General features: G+C 39.3%; 3 protein-coding genes across 3 annotated transcripts; 2 read left to right on the top strand and 1 right to left on the bottom strand.

Annotated features, from left to right (window-relative positions):
- Positions 1-841, bottom strand: LOC137295251 (cell division control protein 42 homolog). The gene is made up of 2 exons (XM_067826569.1): positions 623-841; positions 1-408 (listed from the first exon to the last, which is right to left on the bottom strand). The coding sequence occupies exons 1-2, from the start codon at positions 839-841 to the stop codon at positions 1-3; spliced, it is 627 nt and encodes a 208-aa protein (XP_067682670.1).
- A 9,010-nt stretch (positions 842-9,851) lies between these two features.
- On the top strand, positions 9,852-10,668 carry LOC137295252 (cell division control protein 42 homolog). Its single transcript, XM_067826570.1, has 2 exons — positions 9,852-10,067; positions 10,261-10,668. Exons 1-2 carry the CDS (start codon positions 9,852-9,854, stop codon positions 10,666-10,668), a joined length of 624 nt encoding a protein of 207 aa, XP_067682671.1.
- A 7,631-nt stretch (positions 10,669-18,299) lies between these two features.
- Positions 18,300-24,957, top strand: LOC137295253 (cell division control protein 42 homolog). Its single transcript, XM_067826571.1, has 3 exons — positions 18,300-18,454; positions 23,859-24,078; positions 24,562-24,957. The coding sequence occupies exons 1-3, from the start codon at positions 18,300-18,302 to the stop codon at positions 24,955-24,957; spliced, it is 771 nt and encodes a 256-aa protein (XP_067682672.1).
- Positions 24,958-26,415: the final 1,458 nt, after the last annotated feature.

The raw sequence follows: 26,415 nt of genomic DNA on the forward strand, positions 1-26,415 counted from the left end.
TTAATAATTAGCAAACGAGGCACTTCTGCGTCTGAACATCTTCTTGAAAATGTTGCTTTTCTTTTTCCTGAATTTGAGAGCGGAGAATACAACGTGCTGAAAGACCTCCTTCAAAGCCTTTTGGTCACGAGACGAACACTCCACATAGCAGTCAGCACCGATGACCTTGGCCAGTTGGACACCCTCGTCAGTGCTGACCTCGCTGTCTTCATTCCCTACTCGGAGGTCAATCTTGGTGCCCACCAGGATGACTGGTCTCTTCTGTTTGCAATGTTTGGAGTGTCTCTTCAGTTCTGCCATCCACAGGTCACTGACAGAGTGAAATGTCCCCCGGTCACAGGTCGAGAAACACAGAAGCACGACTTCACATTCCTGATAGGAGAACATTCTCAGGCTCTCAAAACATTTCTGAAAACAATTAGAAGGGTTTATCAATCCAGTGCGTACACATGAAAAGAACAAAAACGTAGATACCTTCAAATAATCTGATAGAAACCATCCCGTAAACTCAGAATGTGAAATATTTATTCTGATGTTCCTTTTGCATGCTAACTGGTTCTATTTTCAATGTTAACTTGACATTAAACCAACATTATTCAATACAACATCTTGGTGAACATACCTTTCCTGCAGTGTCGAACATACTGATGCCAAACTCCTCTCCAGCAACTTGCAGTGGAACGACATAGTTGTCAAACACTGTGCTTTCAGAGTTGTCATTAAAATATCTCTTAGAATAGGTCTCGGAGATGCTTGTTTTTCCTACCATACTGTCTCCCATGATGGCACAGTACACAAATTTCTCATCAAGGTTCTTCATATTTTGGTTTCCTCCCTTCATGTTGAAGCTTGTCTACTGTTCGAAATCTACAGCACGTTTGCTGTTAGTACATTGTGGAGATCTTAATTTAAAGATATTCCCAACCAATCAGAAGACATAACCAGTCCTTTAATTAGGGAAAGTATTACGAGCTCTCGCCGGTGTCAGAGTCTGAGATGCCCGTTTTGAGCTGTCTCGTTTGTGATCGACAGACAATGATCAGTAGCTGCCTAATTAGAGCATTTGTTTGGATCTGAACGCTTGACTCGTCACATATAGCAGTACTACCAATATGTTTGCTGGTCTTCCTTGTTGTCTAATTGTGAGTGGTTAAGTAAATACGTGGGATTGGATTAATCAAATGAAAGGATTAGTCTTTTAAAATAATTGAGTCTGGCTAAAACAAAAGAGATGGAAGAGACACGAAATCATTGTAAGTGTTATAATTGCATCACTGTGCTGTGGTCTATTTGGGTGGAAAGCTGTAGTCTGTGTTTTATATCATATTGGAAAATTTAACAGACAGTTCCACACAGACAGTAACTTGACTGAATGCTCACAGTTGTCTGTTTCCGCTCAGTAAGAATTTCTTGGGTAGCGTGCAACCTTCATTGGTGTATTAGTTTTATTACAGATGTACGATGTTCTCATGAAAAATAGAAAAGGATTTTGTAAATTGTGAAGCTGAAAGTTCCGTTTCAAAAGTCCTTTGCTTTTTCACTTTCCTATGAAAATTTAGCACATGTATCGTTTCTCCCTGAAGATGAACATTGTCCGTTGGATTTCTTCTTAAATAAATGCATGCATAATGTCGGGAGAAATGTCTTTTGGGGGAACATTACAATATCTCGGTCGAGAATTATAGGATATGATGTTTGTGTTCTTTTTTTTATGTTTCGTGTATTTGTCAATGTCTGTACCGCATCTATTTCAAAGTTTTAGTTCCTTCTGGTCTGTCTAATTAAAGGAATGTTTGTAAAAACACACGCCTAAGTAACGTTGTTGATCCTGTATTTGTCTGGTTCAGAGTGGCTGAATAAACACTCCTGATGGGATGAGTATACATGAATGGGTTGTTGTCCTTGAATATATTTAAAGGGTTTAGACTGCGACGTGGCATTTATATTTTCACTTTTCGAAATATCTGTAAAAAATAATGAATATTTACATGGCTGAGTTACGATATATGGTAATTAGAAGTTTTGAATAAAGCAGGCATTTGCATGAAGTACTTAAATCTCACTCTACTCGAACCCCACTTTCAAGCTCTCTTGCAGGGTAGTGGACGTAGTACCCTAAACACTGAAGAAAAACTGTAGTATTGTGCTACCCATCAAACATTTAGGCTCACCCAAAACATTCACTATATTTTATGCATATATGTATATGGTTACATCGAAGATGACTTTCTTCACTAACTTGGGCAACCAACTTCACTTTATTCAGATGAATTACATGAGGTTTAACGCATCAAATTGCTGAACAGCATGTGCAGATATAGTGCACGTGAACAGCTGAGTTTGGGTGTAAAATTTTGTTAAGAATTCTCCGATTGTCACCGAGTTTCATTATTTTTTTTTAACCGATTACAAGTGACAGACATAAACTCATGGGCAAAAGAAACTTATCACCCGACATTATTTGTGTTAAAAACGACAAAAACAAAAAAATGTCAGAAAGAATGTTTATATAAGAAAGATAAGCCATTTACACAGCAAAAACTGTATTTGTTGATGCCCTGTCAATGTTCATGCATGCAGGAAGTGAGGTAGATGACACATGGGGTGGACGTGAAAGTTTACACAGAGGATTGCATTCACAGAGTGTGTGGAAAACTGAATCTTGGAAGTGTCTGAGCACTCAGTACCTAGTGTGTCCACCCCTTGAATCAATGCACGCTAGTACACGTCTCCGCATTGATGTCGTCAAACGCCTGATGACGTCAGGAGGAATCCTCTGCCACAGTTCCAAGAGAACTTGCTCCAATTGTTGGCGATTTGCTGGTGGTTGCTGTCGTTGTCTTAGCTGTCTGTCGAGATGATCCCAGAGGTGTTCAATGGGATTCATGTCTGGGGAACGTGCTGGCCAGGGCAAAACGTTGATGTTGGCGTTGTTGAGGTAATCTTCAACGATTCTGGCAGTATGCGGACGTGCATTGTCCTGTTGCAAAAGAACACCTCTTGGCTGTTGACGCACAAAGGGCAAAACAACTGGCCTCAAGACTTCGTCCCTATACCTTTGGGCTGTCAGATTTCCATGCAGGATGACAAGCTGTGTCCTCTGATCAGCACAAATCCCACCCCACACCATGATACCACCTCCTCCAAATGGGTGCACCTCTTGAATGCAGTTCCTCGCCAATCGCTCACCTCTACGTCGGTATACACGGGCTCGGCCATCATTTCTGTACAAGTTGAAACGACTTTCATCAGTGAAGAGCACTCTCTGCCAGTCACGTCGTTGCCACCGACGTACTGTTCGTGCCCACTGCAGCCGACGTTGACAATGTTGGCGGGTCAAGGGCATTCCACGGAATGGACGGCGAGCTCTGATACCAGCAGCACGGAGACGTCTTAGTACGGTTCGTCTGCTGATGCGGTGTCCCAAGGCTGTGGTCGCCGTTGACGTCGCTGTGACGAATCTGTTCCGTAGGTGTATCGTACGGATATGGCGGTCTTCGGCGGGCGTCGTAACCCTTGGTCTACCTGATCTTGGACGGTCAGTGGTCTGACCTGTCTGCTGAAAACGTCTCAGGAGGTTGCTGATTGTTGCCTGGCTGCAGTGGAATGTTCTGGCAATCTGACGTTGTGACGCCCCCATATGGGCCATACCGATGGCCCTATTGCGTTGCTCCGATGACAGTCGTGGCATAACTTTGATATGCTTTTTGATAATGCATGATTGCACTGTCGAACAGCTGTATTTATGCAACCAATGTGCACGAGAACTTTTGGTTACACTCAAAAAACCTTTTTCACTGTTTTTCGTGCTTTCACGAAAATCACAATATCTCGGGTTTTTTGCTTGCTACTCAGCTTAAAAATGTGTTTTAGCGAATGTTTTCTCAGTATGTTTTACCTAGTTCAGTTTTGTTTAGAAGCGTAAATGGAAATTTTAAAGTGATAAGTTTCTTTTGCCCATGAGTTTAGTTAGACATACTTTATTTACGAGTATTTTGTATCTAAACAAAAACATAAAGTACGTATTCAATAAATACATATTGTTTTACAGACATCCGGTCTTATGAGGTTTACGAGACACTGTTGTGTATGCATAACAAATTGTGGAGGGGAACAAAACATCATAAAATTAAAAGACGTACTTACACGTCCTGTTTTATCTCAGATGCATAATTTAATGTGTTTTTTTCAAAAAAAATTTTAATGATCTTTAAGTCTCTTTTAGCCATTTAGAGGCTTGTGCATGCACAGTTCTATAAAGTTATGTATACATTATTTGTAAGTACAAGATGACACTAAAGTAAACAACATTTCTGTCTGTGCGGAACCTGCGTTACAGACTTTGAGTGATTGCTACAACAACCGACCTTCATGTGCATCTTCACTAGTAAGAAAGTAATATTCTTTAAGGATTACATATGATGCAACATTTCGGTATGGGTCCTTATACCGTTACCAATATATATGGCGGATAAGATAATTAGCAACGATGGCTGGAGTGATCTAATCTGTTGTTTTTATCAGTTCATTGTATGCAGTTGGGATGAAATATCCCTGATCTCTGTTGATTGAGGGCTTGTGTCTTCGGATTTGAACTGCTTCTGCAAATTTTCTTTAGGTGAAGTCCTCGTGGACTTTGTTTCGGCCTCAGTTACCATTGGCGTCCTCTTATTGTCACATCATTACCACCATCCATTGTTGTTGTTGTTAATCCCTTTGATTCATGTCTACATGTTGTTATTGCTTTACCCCTGTTCACGTACATAGTGTGTTCTGTGCTGTATTACTTCACTCATGTTTGACAACGATGTAAGGATCCATTGAATCCATTCGTCGCGTCATATGTAAGAAGTTGTTATCCATAAAGAATCTTACTTTCTTATTATTCATCAACTTTTAATAATGCCAATTAGACAAACCTTCATTAGTGTTCTTGCGTCACGGTCTTTACAAAAGAAGACACAAATTATTGTACTATGAGAAAGATTATACATGTAAGATACAGAAATACCAAGACTGACACATGCATAAACAAAATTAGGACTCCGGTTCCTCTTTTCTGATTCCATCTCTTACAAACCTTTTTGTTATTTCCGTTTCAACATCCGTCATAATGATCTAGTCTAGAACTTTTTTTATTAACTGACGTAGGTAGGTGACATGACCACGACGACTGGTAAAACAAACCATGACGAAATAACGAGCCTTTGCAGGCACACCTAGTAGATCTATATTATACGATGGCAAAGCCTGCTTCTGCAACAAATTTGCATGCGTGTAATTGACTGTTTTGGATGAATGGGTGAGTAAGCTGACATTTAAAGTCACAACGGCAATGTTTCAGCCACAGGGACGAAATGTGGACTAGGCGGTGTTTGTATAAGATACGAAAACTATTGAAGATATCTGAAATTTGAATTAATGGGATATAATTATATATAGTTTGAGAACGTTCCCTGCAGGCGTTTTCTGATTTCTGGGGGTAAATCCATAACTTGGTGAGTCTGAACAAACTGTCGTCTTCGGTTGGTTTTTACAGCATGACTCCTCTGTCGGAGATATCGTAGACCAATCCATGGAGGGAAGGATAAAATAAAAACAAAAAATAAACAAACACACACACAAAAATCCAAACAAACAAACAAACAAAAAACAGGCGAGAAGTGAATATACATATTATGCAATACTTAAATACATTGACCCAATATAACATGACCCAATTAAACACTATTCTTATATTCTCAGTTTATAGCATTTCAAGAACTACAAGTATTTCTGAGAAATATTTGTTCTGTGCAGTATCAGCAAGACAACAGAACAGAGAAGTCATCGATCCAATTGTCCACAGTGCCAAGGAAGAATACATCTCATCTCATCGACTGCATATGGAGGTTCCTGCTTATATGCTGTGACTTGTGAAATACCCACCAACAACGTTGCAGTTGCCACCCAAATCATCAGCATTAACATTCACACATTAACACATGTACACTGTTATGACCTCTCCCGACACCATTCATGTTACTGTTAACACCATTATGACTCATGTTACGTTTAATACCTATATGGCTCATGTTACGTTTGATACCATTATGACTCATGTTACGTTCAATACCAATATGACTCATGTTTAATACCTATATGACTCATGTTACGTTTAAGACAGTCATGATTCAGGTAACATTTAATACCTACATGACTCATGTTACGTTTAATACTTATATGACTCATGTTACGTTTAATACCTATGTGACTCATGCTTTTGTAACGTTTAATACATATATGGTTCATGTTACGTTTGATACCATTATGACTCATGTTACGTTCAATACCAATATGACTCATATTTAATACCTACATGACTCATGTTACCTCTAATACCTATGTGACTCATGCTAAGTTTAATACATATATGACTCGCGTTACGTTTACTATCTACTAGTATATGACTCGTGTTACCTTTAATTCTGTCATGAATTCCTCTATCACTCGTGTTACCTTTAATTCTGTCATGAATTCCTCTATCACTCGTGTTACCTTTAATTCTGTCATGAATTCCTCTATCACTCGTGTTACCTTTAATTCTGTCATGAATTCCTCTATCACTCGTGTTACCTTTAATTCTGTCATGAATTCCTCTATCACTCGTGTTACCTTTATTACCTATATGACTCTTTCCCCTATCTATTTTATGTGCGGACTTCCAAAATTCCCGATAGATTGCATACACTAGCAGCCATATAGGTTGATGGTTAATGGACGTATTCTGTACCAGTAAACTCGACACATGAACACACCATATAAACTCAAATGAAAATAATCCACAAAATGGATATTGAGACAATAAATCTCAGTATGCATATTCGCTAAGACCTCATTTACCGTCTCCCAAATGTACAAAATTTGAAGACTATAATTTGGAAAATTGTCATCTTTCATTAGAGTTTACAACAGTACAAAAGAGGTTTCGTAACAGAGCAACGTTTTCCACCGTTGTTGTTCAGTCTGGTATCCTTACGCAGACAATGCCAATATCCGTATGGTCAGTTGAAGAGATAAACATGTCTGTTTTGAACAAGGAAGGCCAAGTTCCTCGAATTTGATCAAGGAACTAACAATCTTCAGTTCTCTTCCAGGCGAGGTGCCACAAGGCAACAGACATGTGTTCAGTCTAATATATCACCGAAAAGCAAAAAACGAGTTCCGTGCGTCAAATACAACCATGACACGCTTCTGTAATGTTGTTTTATGCAGAAAAGATTCTCTTCCATTTCGTTTTTATTAGTTACCTTTGGTGGATGAAACACAAGGTTAAACTGACTCACAAGTGGCATGTTTACCGTGTTGGTCGTCGGGAGGGAGGAGAGAATGATCTGAAAACGTGAGTTCTCAGATAAGTGGCCTTGATGTATGAGTTAATGTCCTGTGAGTAATCGCAGTGGCCTTCATACGGCGTTATAGACCTTGTGTTGTTGAACCATCGACTGTCTACACAAGCATGTCCATGTGTTCAAATACGTATTAACTTCTGCGGCGCTTGTATAATCGCCGCATGATATACACGTCCGAAATTATCTGTTTATTGAAATTATCCTAGAAACAGAAAACATGCAGAATATATCGGTGTGTTGTGGGTAGCCATGGGGTAGCCTGGTAGTTAAATCGTTCACTCGTCACGCCTGGATCCGGGTTCGATTCATCACATGGATATATGGTGTGTCCTTTACAGTAATTTGCTAAAATCAGCTTAAAACTCATTCACCTTCATATATCTGGAACTTACAATTGCTTACTTCATGTGCTCTGATCATTTCTTAAGGAATACACTACAAAGAAATCCTTATTTCGATTTGTCTGTATCTTATGTAAAACTGGTATAACTGGTAATGTTCCAACGCTTGAAATATTTCAATTCCAAAAGTGAAGTTTGTAATTGTAAGACAATATTATAGTCTGATTGGACTGAACATGTACCGGTGAATTTCGCTTTAAGCTAAAAAGCAAATCAAATAAAGTGAAATCTACATAGCGAATTATCACAATTTTGCCTTGACAACTGAACATTTAAAACTAAGGAATTTAGTCAATTTAGCATAAAAGTAATTTAACAAACGACCACAGTTTCAAATCGCTGGTTTGCATTACAAGGGGGTAAATACAGTAGGTGGAACAGTGAGACAAATGCACGTGCGGAACGTAATAAGTGTTAACTAATAAGTGTTAACCTTGTTCTTGGTATTTCATTTAATGTGCTCACCCCTTGCAATACCAACCAATAACAGCGACTTGAAAGTATGATCGTTACACAACGTTCATCCTAAGTTAAATAAGATTCCCAGATTAAAATGTTCATTTGGCAAGGTAACATTATGAGGATTCGGAATCTCATTTTCACTTTAGCCTATTTTTTTTGTCTTTCGTTTGAAGTGAAATTCATCGGAACGTTTCCACTGGAAACAGACTAAAGCTGGCAACAAGTGGAACTTGTCAACAGCATTCCGATGCGTCTGTAAAATCTCTTGTGGCTTGTTTCGTATCACAGGAGCTATGGAAGGGGGTGGTTGTGTCTCAGCATGAATGACTCATGTGCAACTTACAGTTCACATTTGTCTTACTGGGGACTGTGGGGTAGCGTAATGGTTAAAACATTCGCTCGTCACGCTGAAGACCCGGGTTCGATTCCCCACATGGGTATAACAAGTGAAGCTCATTTCTGGTGTCCCCAGCCTATATAACAATGGAATCGAATAATTGCTGAAAGCGACTTGAAGCCATACTGAATCAGTCATTTGTCTTACCGTTTCTACCCAGTACAGGAAAAAAAATGCAGCAGTTCACACCAGAAGTTGTCTATGTAATGTTAGCATGTTATTAATTAGCTACGAACATGCTATGATCTCCATGGAAATATGGTGCATTGTAAGCATGTTATGAAGTTGTTTTTTATTATTATTATTTCCGTATTAGATGGTCATACATCTGTCGTCAGTCTTCATGCATGTTTATGGAAAAGGTGTTCTGAAATATTTGTCTAATCCATTTGACCTTCTATGTCAATAAAATAATTTTTGTGAAAAAAGAATTAACAAGTGATTTGGATTGTAATCTCAGCTCTGAGCTGAGACAGTAAGGCACCGTAATGGTGGGTTTATCTATGGGCCGGTGTCTTCTTGTATAGTCGGGGTATCGGGTAACCTATATAGAATATTGACGGGGTATCGGGTAACCTATATATAATATAGACGTGGTATCTGTTAACTTGTGTAGAATATAGACAGGGTATCGGGTAACCTGTATAGAATATAGACGGGATATCGGGTAACCTGTATAGAATATAGACGGGGCATCGGGTAACCTGTATCGAATATAGACAGGGTATCGGGTAATCTGTATAGAATATACTATAACGGCATTGTAAATACGCATGTATCACACTGTTGTCATAATACCTGATGCTACCGTTTCAATATACTCTCAAAGAGGGCATGCTAGAGGTCGGATAGATTAGGAAGCAACGATTTGCCGTCAACAACAACATCAATGAATACATAAAGTAATTAAGCCAATCACCATTGTTTATATACTCCTTCTCTAATACCGCCGAGCTTAACACAACACGTTTAATTGAAGCTGAATGGAAGAAAATGTACTAATTTTCTAAAGCTGCCTCGTAGTTTTCTGTCTTACCGCAACTCAAGACATGCCACTCAATATGTGCCAACCCGCATGTGACTGTCTCGTCATAAAGCTACTGGTTCTCGATTCTCATTGGTCGAATCAGAGTATATAAGAAGGCGATGCTACGGAACAGAACAATCGATCTGAGCCTTGCAAACTAGCTACATCTCGAGATGAAGGGAAGTAACACAATGAAGAACCTTGATAGGAAATTCGTGTACTGCGCTATCATGGGAGACGGCATGGTCGGCAAGACTAGCATCTCCGAGAGCTACGCCGAAAAATCATTCAATGAAAATTCTGAAACCACGGTGTTTGACAACTATGTCGTCCCACTTCAAGTTGCAGGAGAGGAGTTTGTCATCAGCATGTTCGACAATTCAGCCGAGGTATGTAACCCATACATGTTTGTGTAACTGGAAACAACAGATTTTAACGCTTTTCTGTATATATTTCAATAGATATTTTCCTGTTTTAATGATGCATGTGTTTATGTTTGATATCTTTTACAGCGTACATTTCTGTCCTTATATTTCTAATGTCCTGTCAGGAAATACTTATCGTCCTCTTTTCGTTTTCCAGAAACGTTTTGAGAGTCTAAGGGCATTCTCCTATCGAGAAAGCGAAGTTTTAGTACTTTGTTTCTCGACCTGTGACCGAGAGACGCTGACCAGCATCAATGACCTGTGGATGCCAGAACTGAAGAGACACTCCAAACAATCCAAACAGAAGAGACCAGTCATCCTTGTGGGCACCAAGATTGACCTCAGGGTCGGCCATGAAGACAGCGAGGTCAGCACTGACGAGGGTGTCCAACTGGCCAAGGACATTGGTGCTGACTGCTACGTGGAGTGCTCAGCTCGTGACCACAAGGGTTTGAAGGAGGTCTTTCAACATGTTGTCTTCTCCGCTCTGAAATTCAGGAAAAAGAACACGAACATTATCAAGAAAATCTTTAGACGCAAAAGTGGTTCGTTTGTTAGTTATTAACATTTGGTGAATGAAAACTGGAATTCATTTTCGACTCGAACCAAGCGGGTATGTGGACTTGAGACAACACGCCATGCAACTGACGTATATTGTGCGGGTGCCTGTGAAATATGTGAACTCTGTGATACAAACTTCTGCCTGATATCCTTAGTGCTATAAGAAGTGCTTTAAATTTAAGCGTGTGCCTTCATCGAGGTTATCTGTGATATACTGAGAAGCAACTGTGATATACACGCTGTCTTCCTAATATGGAATCAAACATTTAGCTGCGCCTCGAACAGAGTTGTGTCACACAATGCATTGTTTTCATGTTTTATTGTCAGTTTTCATGTTGAATTTTAATAAAAATGATAAAATTAAATTTCACTTTCGTTATGTTATGACTTTGTCGTGATCATCTATGTAAACGGTGTTTATTAAAATCATTTTGATTGATAAATTGTTCAAACGAATCTCATTGAGAAATGTTCTTTTTCGAAACCATGGTATTTCTTGGACAATACATTTCACGAGGTGATTGTTCAATGATTCTCGAGTTAAGAACGTCTCCCTGCAGATCGTCAACCGGAGAGTTTATTCTTGGGTTTATCTCGCAATCTCGCGAGAAGTGCAATGGCGTAGCCTTGTGGTTAAAGCGTTCGCCGGAGATCCGGGTACGATTCCCCGCATGGATACAATGTGTGAAGCCCATTCCAAGTTAGCCCGCCGTAATATTGATGGAAACGTTATACAAGAGGCTTAGAACTAGACCCATGTGCTCCTTGAGTATTACCTCAACCACACTTAAAACGAACATATGTGTGGCTGGTGAGTGAATGATTGGGTTTAGTTTTACGCCGCACTCAGCAATATTCCAGCTATATGGCGACGTTCTGTAAATAATCGAGTCTGGACCAGACAAGCCAGTGATCAACAACATGACCATCGATCTGCGCAATTGGGAACCGATGACATGTGTCAACCAAGTCAGAAAGCCTGACCACCCGATCCGTTGGTCGTCTCTTACGACAAGCATAGTCACCTTTTGGGCAAGCATGGGTTGCTGAAGGCCTATTCTACCCCGGGACCTTCACGGGTCGTGTGGTTGGTACTCAAATGGAGCGACAGAATCCAGCTTTATGGCGACGGTCTGTAAATAATCGAGTCTGGACCAGACTATCCAGTGATCAACAGCACGAGCATCGATCTGCGCAATTGGGATACGATGGCATGTCAACCAAGTGAGCGAGGCTGACCACCCGATTCCGTCAGTCGCCTTTTACGACAAGCATAGGTTACTGAAGATCAGCTCTAGCCCGGATCTTCAAGGGTAGACTACACGATGTGTATAGGCATCAATATCAAATTGTGATGACACCAGGTGTTCGGGAAAAGGTGAACCTATCCCATACCACAGGTGTCACTTGTCACAGACACATCCACAGCACATACAAGTAGTATGTCAAAGGTAGACCATATGGATACCATACTAAAGGCATATGGGGATGTTTAACAGAAGATAATGATAAGCATTAGTTAATAGATCGTTGTCACACCTTGTACAGTACATATACAAGAGACCCACTGTGAAACGTTGACGGACGGGTGTTAAAGCGTTCGCTCGTCACACCTAAGATTCGGTTTCGATTCCCCTAATGGGTAAAATGAGTGAAGTCCATTTCAGATGTCCTAGAATATTGCTAAAGGTGGTGTGGAACCCAGGTGCCCAATGGAGTTTCTGATCCACCTGTGACACCCATAATAAACACATGCAAAGGCATTAACACATATCCAGTCTTTTTCCGACTGAAATACATACCTAGTGAAATTCATCTGCGGAAAATTATTCAAAACATTGATCTGGGTCCCATTGTAGGAAACGATCTTAGCGTCAAAACAGAGACTTAAGGTAGTGTTATCGCTATGGTTGTTTTGTACAACATCACCCAGAAATATATGTTTCCTGCACAGATACTGCGGGGAGATGATTGTTAGTGATGCTAGCCGAGTATTTTGGTATTTTGTGTAGAACTTCTGTATTTTCATCAAGCGCCGTCGAAAGTAGTTTCATATTTTGCACAAGGCTCTTTTCAAGCACATGAAACGTGAGTCAAGTATCTGTTTACTGGCCCCAACATTTTGTAAACAGCGTTTTCTAAATTTCCGAAGCCCTTAACAAATATACGTCTGTAGTTTTATGTGTTTCTCAGTCGTTGTCATTCAAGGTGTATCTTGTATTAAGATGTACAATGTACATATATCTTTATAGGCCACATTACATCCCCAGCTGCATACATGACGTGTGTATTTTCTTTTTATATTGATCATATAAAAATATAATTCATTTTTCTTTCAAACCTATTCATCATGTCACAATTTGTCCATTATACCCGATAATTGCTTGAGGCTCCGAGGCCACATGCGTTATACCTGTTCCGACAAAAGTGTTTTCTTTTCAAATAAAATAATCAATTTCAATCAGCTCCATACCTACAATAATTGAATGATGTATTTGGCATAATATAATCGTCATAAACTGATACACATATACGTGTCCATCGCAAGATATGTAATAAACGTCCATAATCAAAGTAATTAATTTATCACCCTACTCCACTATCTTACAACTGGGTGTCTCATTAATGGGATGTCTAACTAATGGGATATAGCCGATCCAGGCTGTCTATAGATACAGCCTATGACGCATGTAAAAGCATCATCAGGGAGGAAATGAAACAAAGGCTACCTATTGTTAAAGTGAACCTACGCCTAGAAATAGTAGTAGGCAGAGGATACAAAAACACCCACGGTGGAACGAGTAGCCGGGTATGAAATGGGAAGTCATATTCTCCAAACATAGGGCGTGGTGAAGTGAGTGAGTGCGTTTTAAATTTACGCCGCACTCTATGGCGGCGGTCTGTAAGTAATCGGATCTGGACTTGGGATCGCCAGCATGAACATCAATGTACGCAGCTGGGACACAATGGCATGTGTCAACCCAGTTAGCGTGCCTGACCACCCGATCCCGTCGGTTGCCGCTTACTGGGATACTGAAGATCAGTTCTAACCCAGGCCTTGACTGGTCGGGTGTGGCGAAGGGCCTCTGGGCAGTTCGTGACAGCCAGAGAAAACTTTGATAAACTTGTACAGAAACAGAAGAGAGGATACAGTATCAAGTTACATAACGAGCTGGAGACGATGTTGTGAGGACAACAGAAATGAATTCTGGAAGTGTGTAGGGAGAGCCTGGATAGGGAATGAGAGACAGAGAGTGATCCCACTACAAGTGACGGAAGACCACGGCAGTGTCAGTACAGATATTCACCGTGTTCTAGAAAGGTGGAGAAGAAGTTATGTTTAGTACCCATAAGTCGGAGATACTGACCAAATGGTAGTTACGTCGCAAGATGAGTCTAATTAGATTTATATTTTAGGACGAGTGTATGGATGACAACTTCTTCTTTATTGTATAACACGGCGTTTCTGGGTTACTTCTTGCCCTTCTTCATGTGATGTCCTCTAAATGCCTCCCAAGAATCAAATCATATTTAGATTTCAGAAAAGAAATAACTTCGAACGAAGTCCGCCGTTCATTACAAGTGGAAGGACGATAAAGCATTAAGAGCTGATAATATTCAGGTGCAGAGGATCAGGCGAATGACGGGGTATGAGGAGGAGAGTGCTACTGTCATACATTCAGAAGGAGGTTACACTCGGTACTGACCTTGAATCATGTAAGTAAGACACGCAAAATTTTGAATATTCACATTCACCAATAAATTCAGCATTCAGAATTACACGGCCATACTTGTCAAGACAAGGTTTTGTATAAAAATGTGTGTGTATTTTAAATGAGCAATTGTCATCGTATAAATCGACATGGATTCCAACCATTTTGTCTTTTTTTAGGAATCATACGAATCAGATAAAATCATGTTTTGCCATCTTGGTCACAACGAGAGGTTTTATGCACGTATTGAAAACCTATCACTGCAATAACACAGTGGACAGTGATGCTCGGTTAAGTTCTTTGTGCACATATTGTTCACGCCTCTCATCACAAAGTGTTTGGTTGTACTATTTTGTATATATTTCAATACTTCTGTATATCGATGTGAGTGAGTGATATAGTTTAGTCTTACGCCGCACTCAGCATTATTCCAGCTATATGGAGGCGGTCTGTAAAAAGATCGGGACTGGACCAGACAATCCAGTGATCAACATCATGTGCATCGATCTGCGCAACTGGGAACCGATGACATGTGTCAACCAGATCAGCGGACCTGACCACCCGATCCCATTAGTTGCCTCCTACGACAAACATGGTTTACTGAAGGACAATATTCTACGGGTAATATATTCTACGAGTGTAACTGTAACAAATCTATACAATGCCTCATAAACAACATAGTGTCGTCATTGTTGTTTTGGTTTTTTTGTTTCTTTGTTTTTTTAATTTACCAGCCATTACGTCAACACGTCTACACGTTGACGTAAGTAGTCTAAGCCAGGGCTTCCAAATCGTGCAGCATAATCATATTGTTTTTGCAATCAACTAAAATGTGGAATAAACGTCAGTATGTCTGTCAGATGCTTTTGTCCTACTGTCTTTCATTTGAAAATACCCTACATTAGAGATATCACATTTGAAAGAAATACAATAGAATAACTGTACTTATTCTAGTCTAGCCAGTGCTCGAACAATACATCAATATTGTGTTATGTTTCGTGAAATAATTTAGAATTAAAGCATTTCCTAATAACATTCATATAATAATAAATAAATTCATAAAAAGCGAAAAAGATAACATTTACGATTTATGCATTAATTTACATTTCAAGCATGGTAGAATTCATATTGGTGATAATTCCTTTCTTTCCCATTTTCTATTATTCGTTAAACATTTTAAAACAACAGCATGAGACCTAGCCGATGAACTTAACAAATGTCATGGGAATGAGCCATGGTTAAATAGGTATAAATTATTTAAACAGTTCAAATTTCAATTCCTTGAATTAACAAACGCGTTATCCTTTGTTTTGCCTTCAATTTTAATACCAGGGCTCACAACCATAGCCACTCAGGACAAGCTGGACTGGGGTCAAGGCAGGATGGAAACTTACTAGTCGAGACGAACTAGGTAGTGTCCTGTATCCTAAATAAACAAGGTGATAAAAGCAATCAATCTTCTGATCCCAAGAAAAACATATTACAATGTAAATGTAGCTTTAAAGTCTGAGTATTGAAAAAGAATGCCATCAGTGCCAAGCTTTAGAAGTACACTATTTACCATGCACGTTGGAACCTTCTGTTACACATAGCAGCAACAACAAGGCTGAATGATAGAAAACGCTGAAACCAGTTAATTTCGTGAAGCCAAACAACACCATTTGTTTGTATCAAAACTTTCCATTCAAAGATCCAAGGGCCCTTATCCTCGAAACGTTCGTAGCCCTAAGAATTCTTAACTTTGGTCGTTGCCAATGTGTTAAGAATGGGCTTAAGAACTTCATAGGGCTACGAACGTTTCGAGAATAGCTGGCCAGATGTTTTGGAATCGTATTTAATATAAAGTTTTGCATCAAATGAATACAACCAATGAACACATTGTTATGATGTTATGTTACCGTAAGGCCATGGTAGTGTAAGTAAAAGGCTGTGATATGATGTTATGTTACGGTAAAGACATGGTAGTGTAAGTAAAAGGCTGTGATATGATGTTATGTTACGGTAAGGCCATGGTAGTGTAAGTAAAAGGCTGTGATATGATGTTTTGTTACGGTAAGGCCATGGTAGTGTAAGTAAAAGGCTGTGATATGATATTATGTTACGGTAAAGACATGGTAGTGTAAGTAAAAGGCTGTGATATGATATTATGTTACGGCAAAGACATGGTAGTGTAAGTAAAAGGCTGTGATATGATATTATGTTACGGTAAGGCCATGGTAGTGTAAGTAAAAGGCTGTGATATGATGTTTTGTTACGGTAAAGACATGGTAGTGTAAGTAAAGGGCTGTGGTATGATGTTATGTTACGGTAAGGCCATGGTAGTGTAAGTAAAAGGTTGTGATATGATATTATGTTATGGTAAAGACATGGTAGTGTAACTAAAAGGCTGTGATATGATATTATGTTACGGTACGGCCATGGTAGTGTAAGTAAAGGGCTGTGATATGATGTTATGTTACGGTAAGGCCATGGTAGTGTAAGTAAAAGGCTGTGATGTGATATTATGTTACGGTAAAGACACGGTAGTGTAAGTAAAAGGCTGTGATATGATATTATGTTACGGCAAAGACATGGTAGTGTAAGTAAAAGGCTGTGATATGATATTATGTTACGGTAAGGCCATGGTAGTGTAAGTAAAAGGCTGTGATATGATGTTTTGTTACGGTAAAGACATGGTAGTGTAAGTAAAGGGCTGTGGTATGATGTTATGTTACGGTAAGGCCATGGTAGTGTAAGTAAAAGGTTGTGATATGATATTATGTTATGGTAAAGACATGGTAGTGTAACTAAAAGGCTGTGATATGATATTATGTTACGGTACGGCCATGGTAGTGTAAGTAAAGGGCTGTGATATGATGTTTTGTTACGGTAAGGCCATGGTAGTGTAAGTAAAAGGCTGTGATATGATATTATGTTACGGTAAAGACATGGTAGTGTAAGTAAAAGGCTGTGATATGATATTATGTTACGGTACGGCCATGGTAGTGTAAGTAAAGGGCTGTGATATGATGTTATGTTACGGTAAGGCCATGGTAGTGTAAGTAAAAGGCTGTGATGTGATATTGTGTTACGGTAAGGCCATGGTAGTGTAAGTAAAAGGCTGTGACAGAGCCGTTACAGCAGTGACACTATATACCGTTACATTGTTACTGCCGTAACATGGAGTCTATTCCCCTTTTTGTGTATGACAGGACATCTCATTAATGTCTTTCACTATTACATATTCTTCAAACATTCTGTAGTGTATGACTAACAGATTTAATTAAATAAACTTTTAAGTGAAACACATAAAAGTGTCTATTTTTTAAATGTCACTACCGTTATGTGTCACTACCATAACAATTAATGCCTATGTTCGTGTTCATATCATTATAATTTTCCATTTTTAATTAAAATCGATTTATCTGTTTATGTTTGGAATTTGTAGTCCAAGTTTATTTGGTATTAGAGCTTCAAGTAAGCATACAATTCATACTCATTTTTGCCACATGTCATTTTTGCCACATGTTATTTTACGTTTGCAAATCAGAAATGAAAGGCATTTTTTGGCTTGGTGGCTCCTTTCAAGCAATAAATATAAAATTTCATGCATAATGCAAATTAGATTTTGCAACGTGTATGTACATTAAATGATTTCAGCTTTGAGTATTTTTTTCAAAATTCGTAACGATAATGACGGAATTTCATGAAAATTATCATAAAGAAAATAAAATACGTTGGATGAAAGGTCGTTAAAAATTTATGTTTTGTATATTCAGAATACTACAAACGTAATCAACAACGTTTCAAGGAAACGACAAGGAAACAGCATTTACAATTTTTGCCGACATGAAATAAGCGCGAACATTGAGAATGACTACATATAGGTATCAAACCTACTACGACAAATATACTTTGTTGTTGATCAAATAAAAATCTGAACATGTTTGGACGATCAACGGTGCAGCAATGCGAGGCGAAGATTGTGTTGCTGATGGAGCTGCTGCTGCTGTTGCTGCTGCTGCTGCTGCTGCTTGAAGTGTTGGACTCCCATACGGGAATGAAACCAGATCAAACATCTAATCGCAAAAACACAAGGTCATCCGCCTAACTCTCTCAGCTACCACAACGTCCACAAAAATGGAAATAAGACAACTGGTAATCTTGCACTTCCGACTTTGTGTGCCCCTCTCACAGGGGGGCAAGAACAGTCTGCTCAGACGGACGTCATCAGCTACCATTTCCTCGATAGACAGGCGATCCCGATGGAGAGTGAGCCCTAAGCTTTGTACGATTTTGATATCTCCAAGTAGTAAACTTTTGTGAAATCGACATGTCTTTTAAGTTGGATGGACATAGATCATAATCACTATATTATTTGGTCATGAGCCATTGTATCTTGCTTACAGTTGAAGCATTTCTTGACACCCGAGAAATTAGGCTAAATGAGGTTATATTGCCGCTGTGTCAATAAATCCAAACTGAGATGTCAATGAAAATTGTTGGGAAGTATTCTCTCCATCAGTCGACAACGAGTAAGTCCCTAGCTGTTCAACTGATGGTGAAGATGTTCTTGGTGTGGCAGGACAGATTAATGAATTAATGAACAAACCCGGCAGATTCGCGTACAGGGGTAAAAGCAGCTGAATTTCTACACATGCAACCCGACAGAATGGTCAAAAGAAGCAAGTTTGTCCTATTCGAGGTTCAGTTTGGTGACATGGTGATAGGGCCAGATCCGATTTTGGCAGAAGTGACACAGATGCCGGTAACATTACTGGTGTGGCCACGGACATTGATGACAGTAGGATCTTTTCCATAGCAGCATACATAAACAAAGCATGGTTGCAAGGACTTGAAAGTCATGTTGAGTGTAGTCGCAAAATGTTATTGCAAATTTTCTGAATTGGAGGTAGAAAGATTTTCAGGCGAACAAGCCTTTATCTAAATCACTATTTGCATAATTGTCATTTTGCATAAATCTGTAAAGAACATGGGGGTATGTGGATTGATTGATTGATTGATTGATTGATTGATTGATTGATTGATTGATTGATTGATTGATTGATTGATTTCTGGTTATTCCTAAATGAGTGAATTTGTTATTGTGTCGCTTTTAGCAATATTCAAAAGTCACGACAGGACACACCAAAACTGGGCTCAGTGCATTGTAGACATTAGGGGTGTAAAACAGTGTTAGCTGAGTGGAACGCGGCGATCTTGGATAACCTCATATTTTATTAAAAGGAGAGGTAGTCTAGTGATTAAAGCGTTCGCTCGTCATGCTCAAGACCCGGGTTTGAATCCCCACATGTGAAGCCCATACCTGGTGTCCCACGCTGTAATATTGCTGAATATTGCTTAAAGCGACACAAGACTAACCCATCGGCCCTTAAACAAGAATAATGTCAGGCTGTATGGACTTTTAAGGGACCGTTATTTAGAGCACCGCCATATAGCTGGGATAATGCTGGGTGCGGCGTTAACAATCAGTCAAATTATATTGGTCACGATTACAGCTGTAGACAGCTGGCACCATCTGCTTGATCTTCCTCAAATTATTGAAAAGTTTAACGTACTTTACACCATTTTCAGAGCAGACTGAACGATTTTCATGGCTGTTGAGTCTGTCGTTATGAAGATTGTTATCGCAATGGACAAATATGTCGGACTTGAAATGTTTGATGGACACTTTGAAAATCAGAAAACTTAGAACTGAAATAATGTTCCGAAAGCTCCGTCACAAGTCTTCCGTTTCGTCCAAGTTTAAAGGACGAAAAATGCTAATCACGAAGGATTTACTTACACCGTAAACAAGAGTGAGATGAGTGAGTGAGTATGGTTTTAGGCCGCTTTTAGCAACATTCAAGCAATACGACATGGGATATCAGAAATGTGCTTCACACATTGTGCCCATGTGGGGAATAGATTATTGGTCTTCAGCATGATGTGCTCGCGCCTTAACCACTAGACTACCCCACCCCTCAAAGAAAGTGACTGGGTGAGGTGGGAGTGTTAGTTTGTCTCACTGTCTCTGAAGTACATTATTGTCCCCACTGCCAAGCTCACTCTGTAGTGTTAACGTATTTAATGAAGCAAGTCTAGTCTGAATCTCTGTCTCCATGGGGCTCCTTTTCACTTGATATAGGTTACTATCAAAATTATATATATACACAGGGTCTATGTATTATGCATGTGTGTGTGTCTGTGTGTGTGTGCGCGCGCGCAGACATTAATTTGTTACGTTTGAAACTGCGATCAGACGACAAAACGTTCTTGTTTAAAATATACAGTGGACAATGTGTTTTAGCATTGTTCCCATTGTATTGTAGACTTCGTATTTCAACACTGATATCGTATTCAGTTACCAGCTGTTGTTTATTTTATCTTCCATTTCTCAGATATATATAAATAACAAATATCTGTGCTTCATATCTAATAATGTAAACATATTATTTTTCTTAGACGTCTTCATATTAATGGGTATATTGTTTATTTTGGCGACACTTTTTTCTGATTTAGCTGGTCAAGCACAGTTTGTATTTCCTGCTAATAGTATCATTTTATCACTTCGCTTTTTACAAACTGTTTCAGTGTTTCACACAAAATGAATCACACCTTCTATTTCACACTCGACATCTGTGACACATTAACATCGAGTCATCTTCTCGATCTACAGGTATGTGCTGAAATTTTCACACTGAAAATATTCGAATTTGTTTGATTTTTTTTCACTGTGTTCATTTTTATGTTCATATTGCATATAATTAGATTGATACTATGATGAAATTTGGTACATTGGGATATGTATAAGTTCTGAGATATTGACAATTTTAATCAACCTTTCACGTGACATACATCCAAAATCAGTATGTTAAAAAGACAATGATTCTTGAGAGGTATCTAGAGGTTGGTAATTGCATACATAAGACGAGTATGTTGATGACAACTTCTTCTTTATTGATTAGCACGCCGTTTCTGGGCTACTTCTTGTCCCTTCTTCGGGTGATTTGATTTGATTTAATTTCTTCCACCTATCTTTCACATGCAAAAATCTGTTGTGTTTGGTCGCTGGAATCAAACGTGCTGCTCGAGTGTCAGGTTTTTCGCTAGTTTTGACAATGTTTCATTTCCCTTAAACTCGACGAATAATAAATCAGTTGCTTCACTACCAGTTCTAACATGTCGTTAAAAGTGCCCAGTAAACACACAAAAAAATTATATTTACCTGAGGCCATAAATGAGCTTACCAAGTTTAAGTTTATATATGACTATAACATTTGAAGGTGTCCCATAGATTTTTATTGTAATATAGAATCGTTATTTTAAAATTTTATATTACATACATGTATTTAGATGTAAATCTACTTACCCGATATTGTGCCTGGCAAATTGTATCGCATTAAATATTGAAATGGCGTTATTGTGCGTCAAAAATGCTGACGGCCAATTCATAGGGACACGAACAGAACGGGAGCGTTTGGAAGAACCGCAGGCGAAGACGCCACTTCTCTGTTCATGTCAGTGTAACCTGAAGATCTGTAGCTCATCGGTTGAGTGGGTGAGTGTTGTACAGTTTTTTTTCAGCCCATTGTGCAGAAGTGCCTGGCTTGAGCGGGTCGGGAACCTGTGGCTTGGATTCATGTTTCAAAGTGGTGAACATCTAAGACTTGCATTACTTCGGGCTTTTCTCCCACGTGAACCAGACATCCCGTGGTACAGCTGGAATATTATTCCAGTAGGCAAAGGCCCGAACTCACTCAGTCACTCTCTCGGGTAGTCTAGTGGTTAAAGCGTTCGCTCGTTATGCCGAACACCCATGTTCTTATGGGTCAGTCTTAACGTATTACCCAATGTTGATTGATTCTTTACGTGGCATATACTTGTCGAAAGAGGCGGCGACTAACGGTATGAGGTGGTCAGGCATGGTTGACACACACGAACTGCATAATTCGATGTATAGTGTTGATCACTGACTGTATGGTCCAGATTGGATTATATAATTACTTACAGACCGCTGCCATAAAGCTGTATTTTTGTTGAGAGCACCACACATGCAAAAAAAGCGGTTTCCCTGTTTGAAATGCAAACCTATCCCCTGGGAATTCACAGAATCTTTTGAAATATGTTCTTATCTACTATATTTCTCTACAGTCTGATTTGAAATATTACTGTTAGAATGGCTGTTTTACCATATCTATGCATTGTATAGCTGGACATCTAGATTATAATTTGTGACAAGAATTTGTTCCATAACTTCTCACGTATGTTTTTATACTTTCCTTTTTAATGAGCTGTCGTAAGTTAAGGTATACGGTTATGTATACACATATATCTCATAGACCTACCCGGCACATGTTTAAATTCACGAAATAAATATGTGTAAATCAAATTCAGACAAATAAAGGTTGAGATTCGAGACAGTTGTATATTTCAGCGTCAGTCAGTTGATTGACAGCTAGGTACATATCATGTGTCACAGTGATGGTTGATTGTCACCTTGTTGAGAAACATAATGGGCGTGATAGGCGGACAATATATGCTAATTACGTCTCACGGTGCCGATTGCTGACCGTCTTGGGGCGTGTGGTAATTTGCTGGACAAACACATTCCTTGTTGTCTTTGGGGCTTTTTTGAGACTCAGGAACGAACAAATGTGACCCACATACTCCAAGTTAGGTTAATTATGCTTCCTATCTTTTTTCGGTGTCCTTATTTGTATCGATATATCTATTGCCCCATGCTATCCCTTTTTGTATTGCAATGTGAATTAAACCCGTGATGATCCGAATTCCAACTAGCCTTCAGCAACCTATGCTTGTCGTAAGAGGCGACTGGCGGGATATGATATCAGTTGTTTACAGATCACTTTCATAAGAGCCAGAGTGTTATTAAAGACAAACAAGAATTAACTGAAAATTCAAACATACGTACGTAAAAACGTCTATCTTTTTGTCGCCTGTTATGCAGCAAATGCAAGACAACAAGATTTTCGAGTACATGATTTGTACTGTTTGTATTGCCTAGAACTCAATATTTTAGCGGAAGCCATTTTCGGTAAATATATAAACAATGAGTTCAAACTACTGTTATTTCTACCTCTTAAGGCATATCTTTTAACAAGTGCTTCCACTGCCAACGTGATGTCTGACATCCTGTCGATACGCGCCCATGTAAAGAATCGAATACAATTGATGTGTGAACGTGAAAGAATAATAAACATTAATTTGATTTCGTCCTGACATCGACATCACGTGTGATAACATTGTAATTAGATCTCATGACTCCTTAATCTGTTGGTAATTGCTACGATAGAGTGAGAAGAACAAACAACTCACACCGTGTCACAGTTAAATGACCATGACATCTATCACCTACCCTTGACCCCATCACCTCTAACCTGATTGGTCCATGCCGCTAACCACTTTATAAGGAGGCCTGCGACTCCACGTAAGTACGCACTCGACAATTTCCAACGCCAAGAACAGGTGTTTAAATTAGCTGGATAAAAAAATCAAACATGAAGCATGACGTGAATGACAACCTTGTGTATTGTGCTGTTATGGGGGACAGCCGCATAGGCAAGAGCAGCATCTCTCGGAGTTACGAACAAGGATACATTGACGCTGATCACCAATCGACATTGTTTGAGAATTACGTTGTACGACATAAGATGGTTGGGAAGGAGTACCTAATCAGTATGTTCGACACAGCTTCGGAGGTAACTAAAATTCTGAACTGTTTAAAGGGCTATATTTAAAGCGATCGTCACGCCGAACTCTCGGGTTCGATTCCCTATATCGATACAACGTGCCGAGCTAACTTAATCTATTGTCCCCGCCGAGGTATTGTCGGAGTAACACTGAATGCGGCGTAAAATACACTCGTTCACAGAATTGTCCATCCCTTATGAGACACTCAAATGAATCAAGCAGGAAATTTTGATTCCGGTGGTGTTTTAACCAGGCAGCATAGCGATGTTAAATACTTTTTTTTGCAAAAGATCAGTTTCTGTTCTGGTTTGTTAACGGTGTACTTTGTTTTAATCCAATTTTCAAGTGTATACTTTATTTCGGATGTGTGAAAAACTTCATTTTACTTACAACAGTCACTCTGGTCTAGAGTGTTCTACAGTGCTGTCTAACGTGATGAGATAGATATTTGAAGCCTGTTTGAAGACAACGCTGATTATTTTTGTTTTCAGAAAAACTTTGAGAATCTTCGCTCATTCACATACCGTGAGAGTGAAGTCCTGCTTCTGTGTTTCTCGACCTGTGACCGGGAGACACTGACCAGCATCAATGACCTGTGGATGCCAGAACTGAAGAGACACTCCAAACAAACGAAACAGAAGAGGCCGGTCATCCTCGTTGGCACCCAGATTGACCTCCGTGTCGGCCATGAAGATAGCGAGGTCAGCACTGACGAGGGTGTCCAACTGGCCAAGGACATTGGTGCTGACTGTTATGTGGAGTGCTCAGCTCGTGACCAAAAGGGATTGAAGGAGGTCTTTCAACATGTTGTCTTCTCCGCTTTGAAATCTAGAAAAAAGAAAACCAACATTATCAAGAAAATATTTCGACGAAGGAGCACAATTTAAACGATTTCCCGAATTACGTCATAATATTCACCTTGAAATTTGAATCGTTTTTGTGAATATGTTTGCAAATGAAAAGCAACGTAAGTAGTGATTTTCATATAAGTGCTACGGACAGTCGGGATTTGCGACTTGAAGAATATTTTCAGGAACGTTTATGTTTATGCTGATGGCATTTTCGAACAGATGATTTGTAAAACTAGGCTACTGGCATGAGTATGAGACTCAGTTAAAAAGCACTATATTCGGCCTTGCTTTACTGTTCGTGTGTTATACCACATTGAAGATGTGTGCTATTCAAGCACTTTAAAGGCGTTGCATGTTCATAGATTCCAGACTGGTTTAACAGGTTCTCAGTAATGTCATCGACGTTAAACTCCCAAGTGTTCTACTACAAAAGACGAACTGTTACATGTGTCCATAAGATAAGTGCTTTGATGTGCTGGCAAAGCGACCCGGTTTGTTGTTGAGGTTTAAACTGCAGTTACTAATATTTGATATTTTTATGTATGTATTGTACATAGATGTGCAATGAGGGTTTATTGCTGCATTGGTCCTATTCGTTGCTGCAAGAAGTTGCAGTTGATGCTAATGTATTATTTCTATGTATGTATTTACATATTATTTCTATGTATGTATTTACAGAACGTGCAATAAGGGTTTATTTACATTGTTGAATAAAAAATAGGGAACTTAAAATTGTTTTTTGTGTGGCAAGTATAATGATGAACAGCAGGTGTCGTGACTGAATTAAGTGATCTATTCAGTCTTCACAGCTATTTTCCCTTGACACCAAGGAAAATTTGTCTCTGAGGATAGTTAAACCAATTTCAACATTATCCAAGTAACATCACGATGAGCGTTTCACACATTGTATAAACATGAGGAACCAAACCCGGAGGGTTCGGGTTGACGAGCGAACGCTTTAACTACTGTGCTTACCTAACACCAAATACAAGTTATATATACAACCTGTGAAGATCCGGCTTAGAACAGATCTTCAGTAACCTATGCGTGTCCTTCACTAACTAACGGGATCGGGTGGTCAGGCTCGCCGACACATGTCGTCTTATCCCATATTGCGTAGATTGATGTTCATGCTGTTAATCCCTGAATTGTCTGGTCCAAATCCGATTATTTACAGGCGGCTGCCATATAACTGGAATGGTGCCAGAGTGCGGCGTAAAACTAAACTCACTCACCCATTTAGGTATAAAAACAAGCAACACCTCCTAACCATGGAACAATTCAGTGATTGAACTGAAAGTGCAAACCAAGTACACGCAAACTGCAAACAGTGCACGTGCACCGAAGAAATAGGCAGTTATGCAAAAAATCATTTAGATGCATGTCAAAAAAGCGTCGTGAATATCCGTGGGACTCGTGAAAATCAGAGTTAGGATTGATCTTCGGCAACCCATTCTTACTCAAGACGCAACTCACGGGTTCGGGTCGCTAACT

The sequence above is a fragment of the Haliotis asinina genome, chromosome 8 (assembly GCF_037392515.1).
Source record: "Haliotis asinina isolate JCU_RB_2024 chromosome 8, JCU_Hal_asi_v2, whole genome shotgun sequence".
Lineage (NCBI taxonomy): Eukaryota > Metazoa > Mollusca > Gastropoda > Lepetellida > Haliotidae > Haliotis > Haliotis asinina.

What these genes read in the sequence shown, in the direction of transcription:
- LOC137295252 (XM_067826570.1), top strand. Translation starts at nt 9,852, where the DNA reads ATGAAGGGAAGTAACACAATGAAGAACCTTGATAGGAAATTCGTGTAC. An exon ending in TGTTCGACAATTCAGCCGAG is followed by an intron (nt 10,068 to 10,260) that starts GTATGTAACCCA and finishes TTCGTTTTCCAG; the next exon opens with AAACGTTTTGAGAGTCTAAG.
- LOC137295253 (XM_067826571.1), top strand. Translation starts at nt 18,300, where the DNA reads ATGTTTGGACGATCAACGGTGCAGCAATGCGAGGCGAAGATTGTGTTG. An exon ending in TCTAATCGCAAAAACACAAG is followed by an intron (nt 18,455 to 23,858) that starts GTCATCCGCCTA and finishes TGTTTAAATTAG; the next exon opens with CTGGATAAAAAAATCAAACA. An exon ending in TGTTCGACACAGCTTCGGAG is followed by an intron (nt 24,079 to 24,561) that starts GTAACTAAAATT and finishes TTTTGTTTTCAG; the next exon opens with AAAAACTTTGAGAATCTTCG.
- LOC137295251 (XM_067826569.1), bottom strand. Translation starts at nt 841, where the DNA reads ATGAAGGGAGGAAACCAAAATATGAAGAACCTTGATGAGAAATTTGTG. An exon ending in TGTTCGACACTGCAGGAAAG is followed by an intron (nt 409 to 622) that starts GTATGTTCACCA and finishes AATTGTTTTCAG; the next exon opens with AAATGTTTTGAGAGCCTGAG.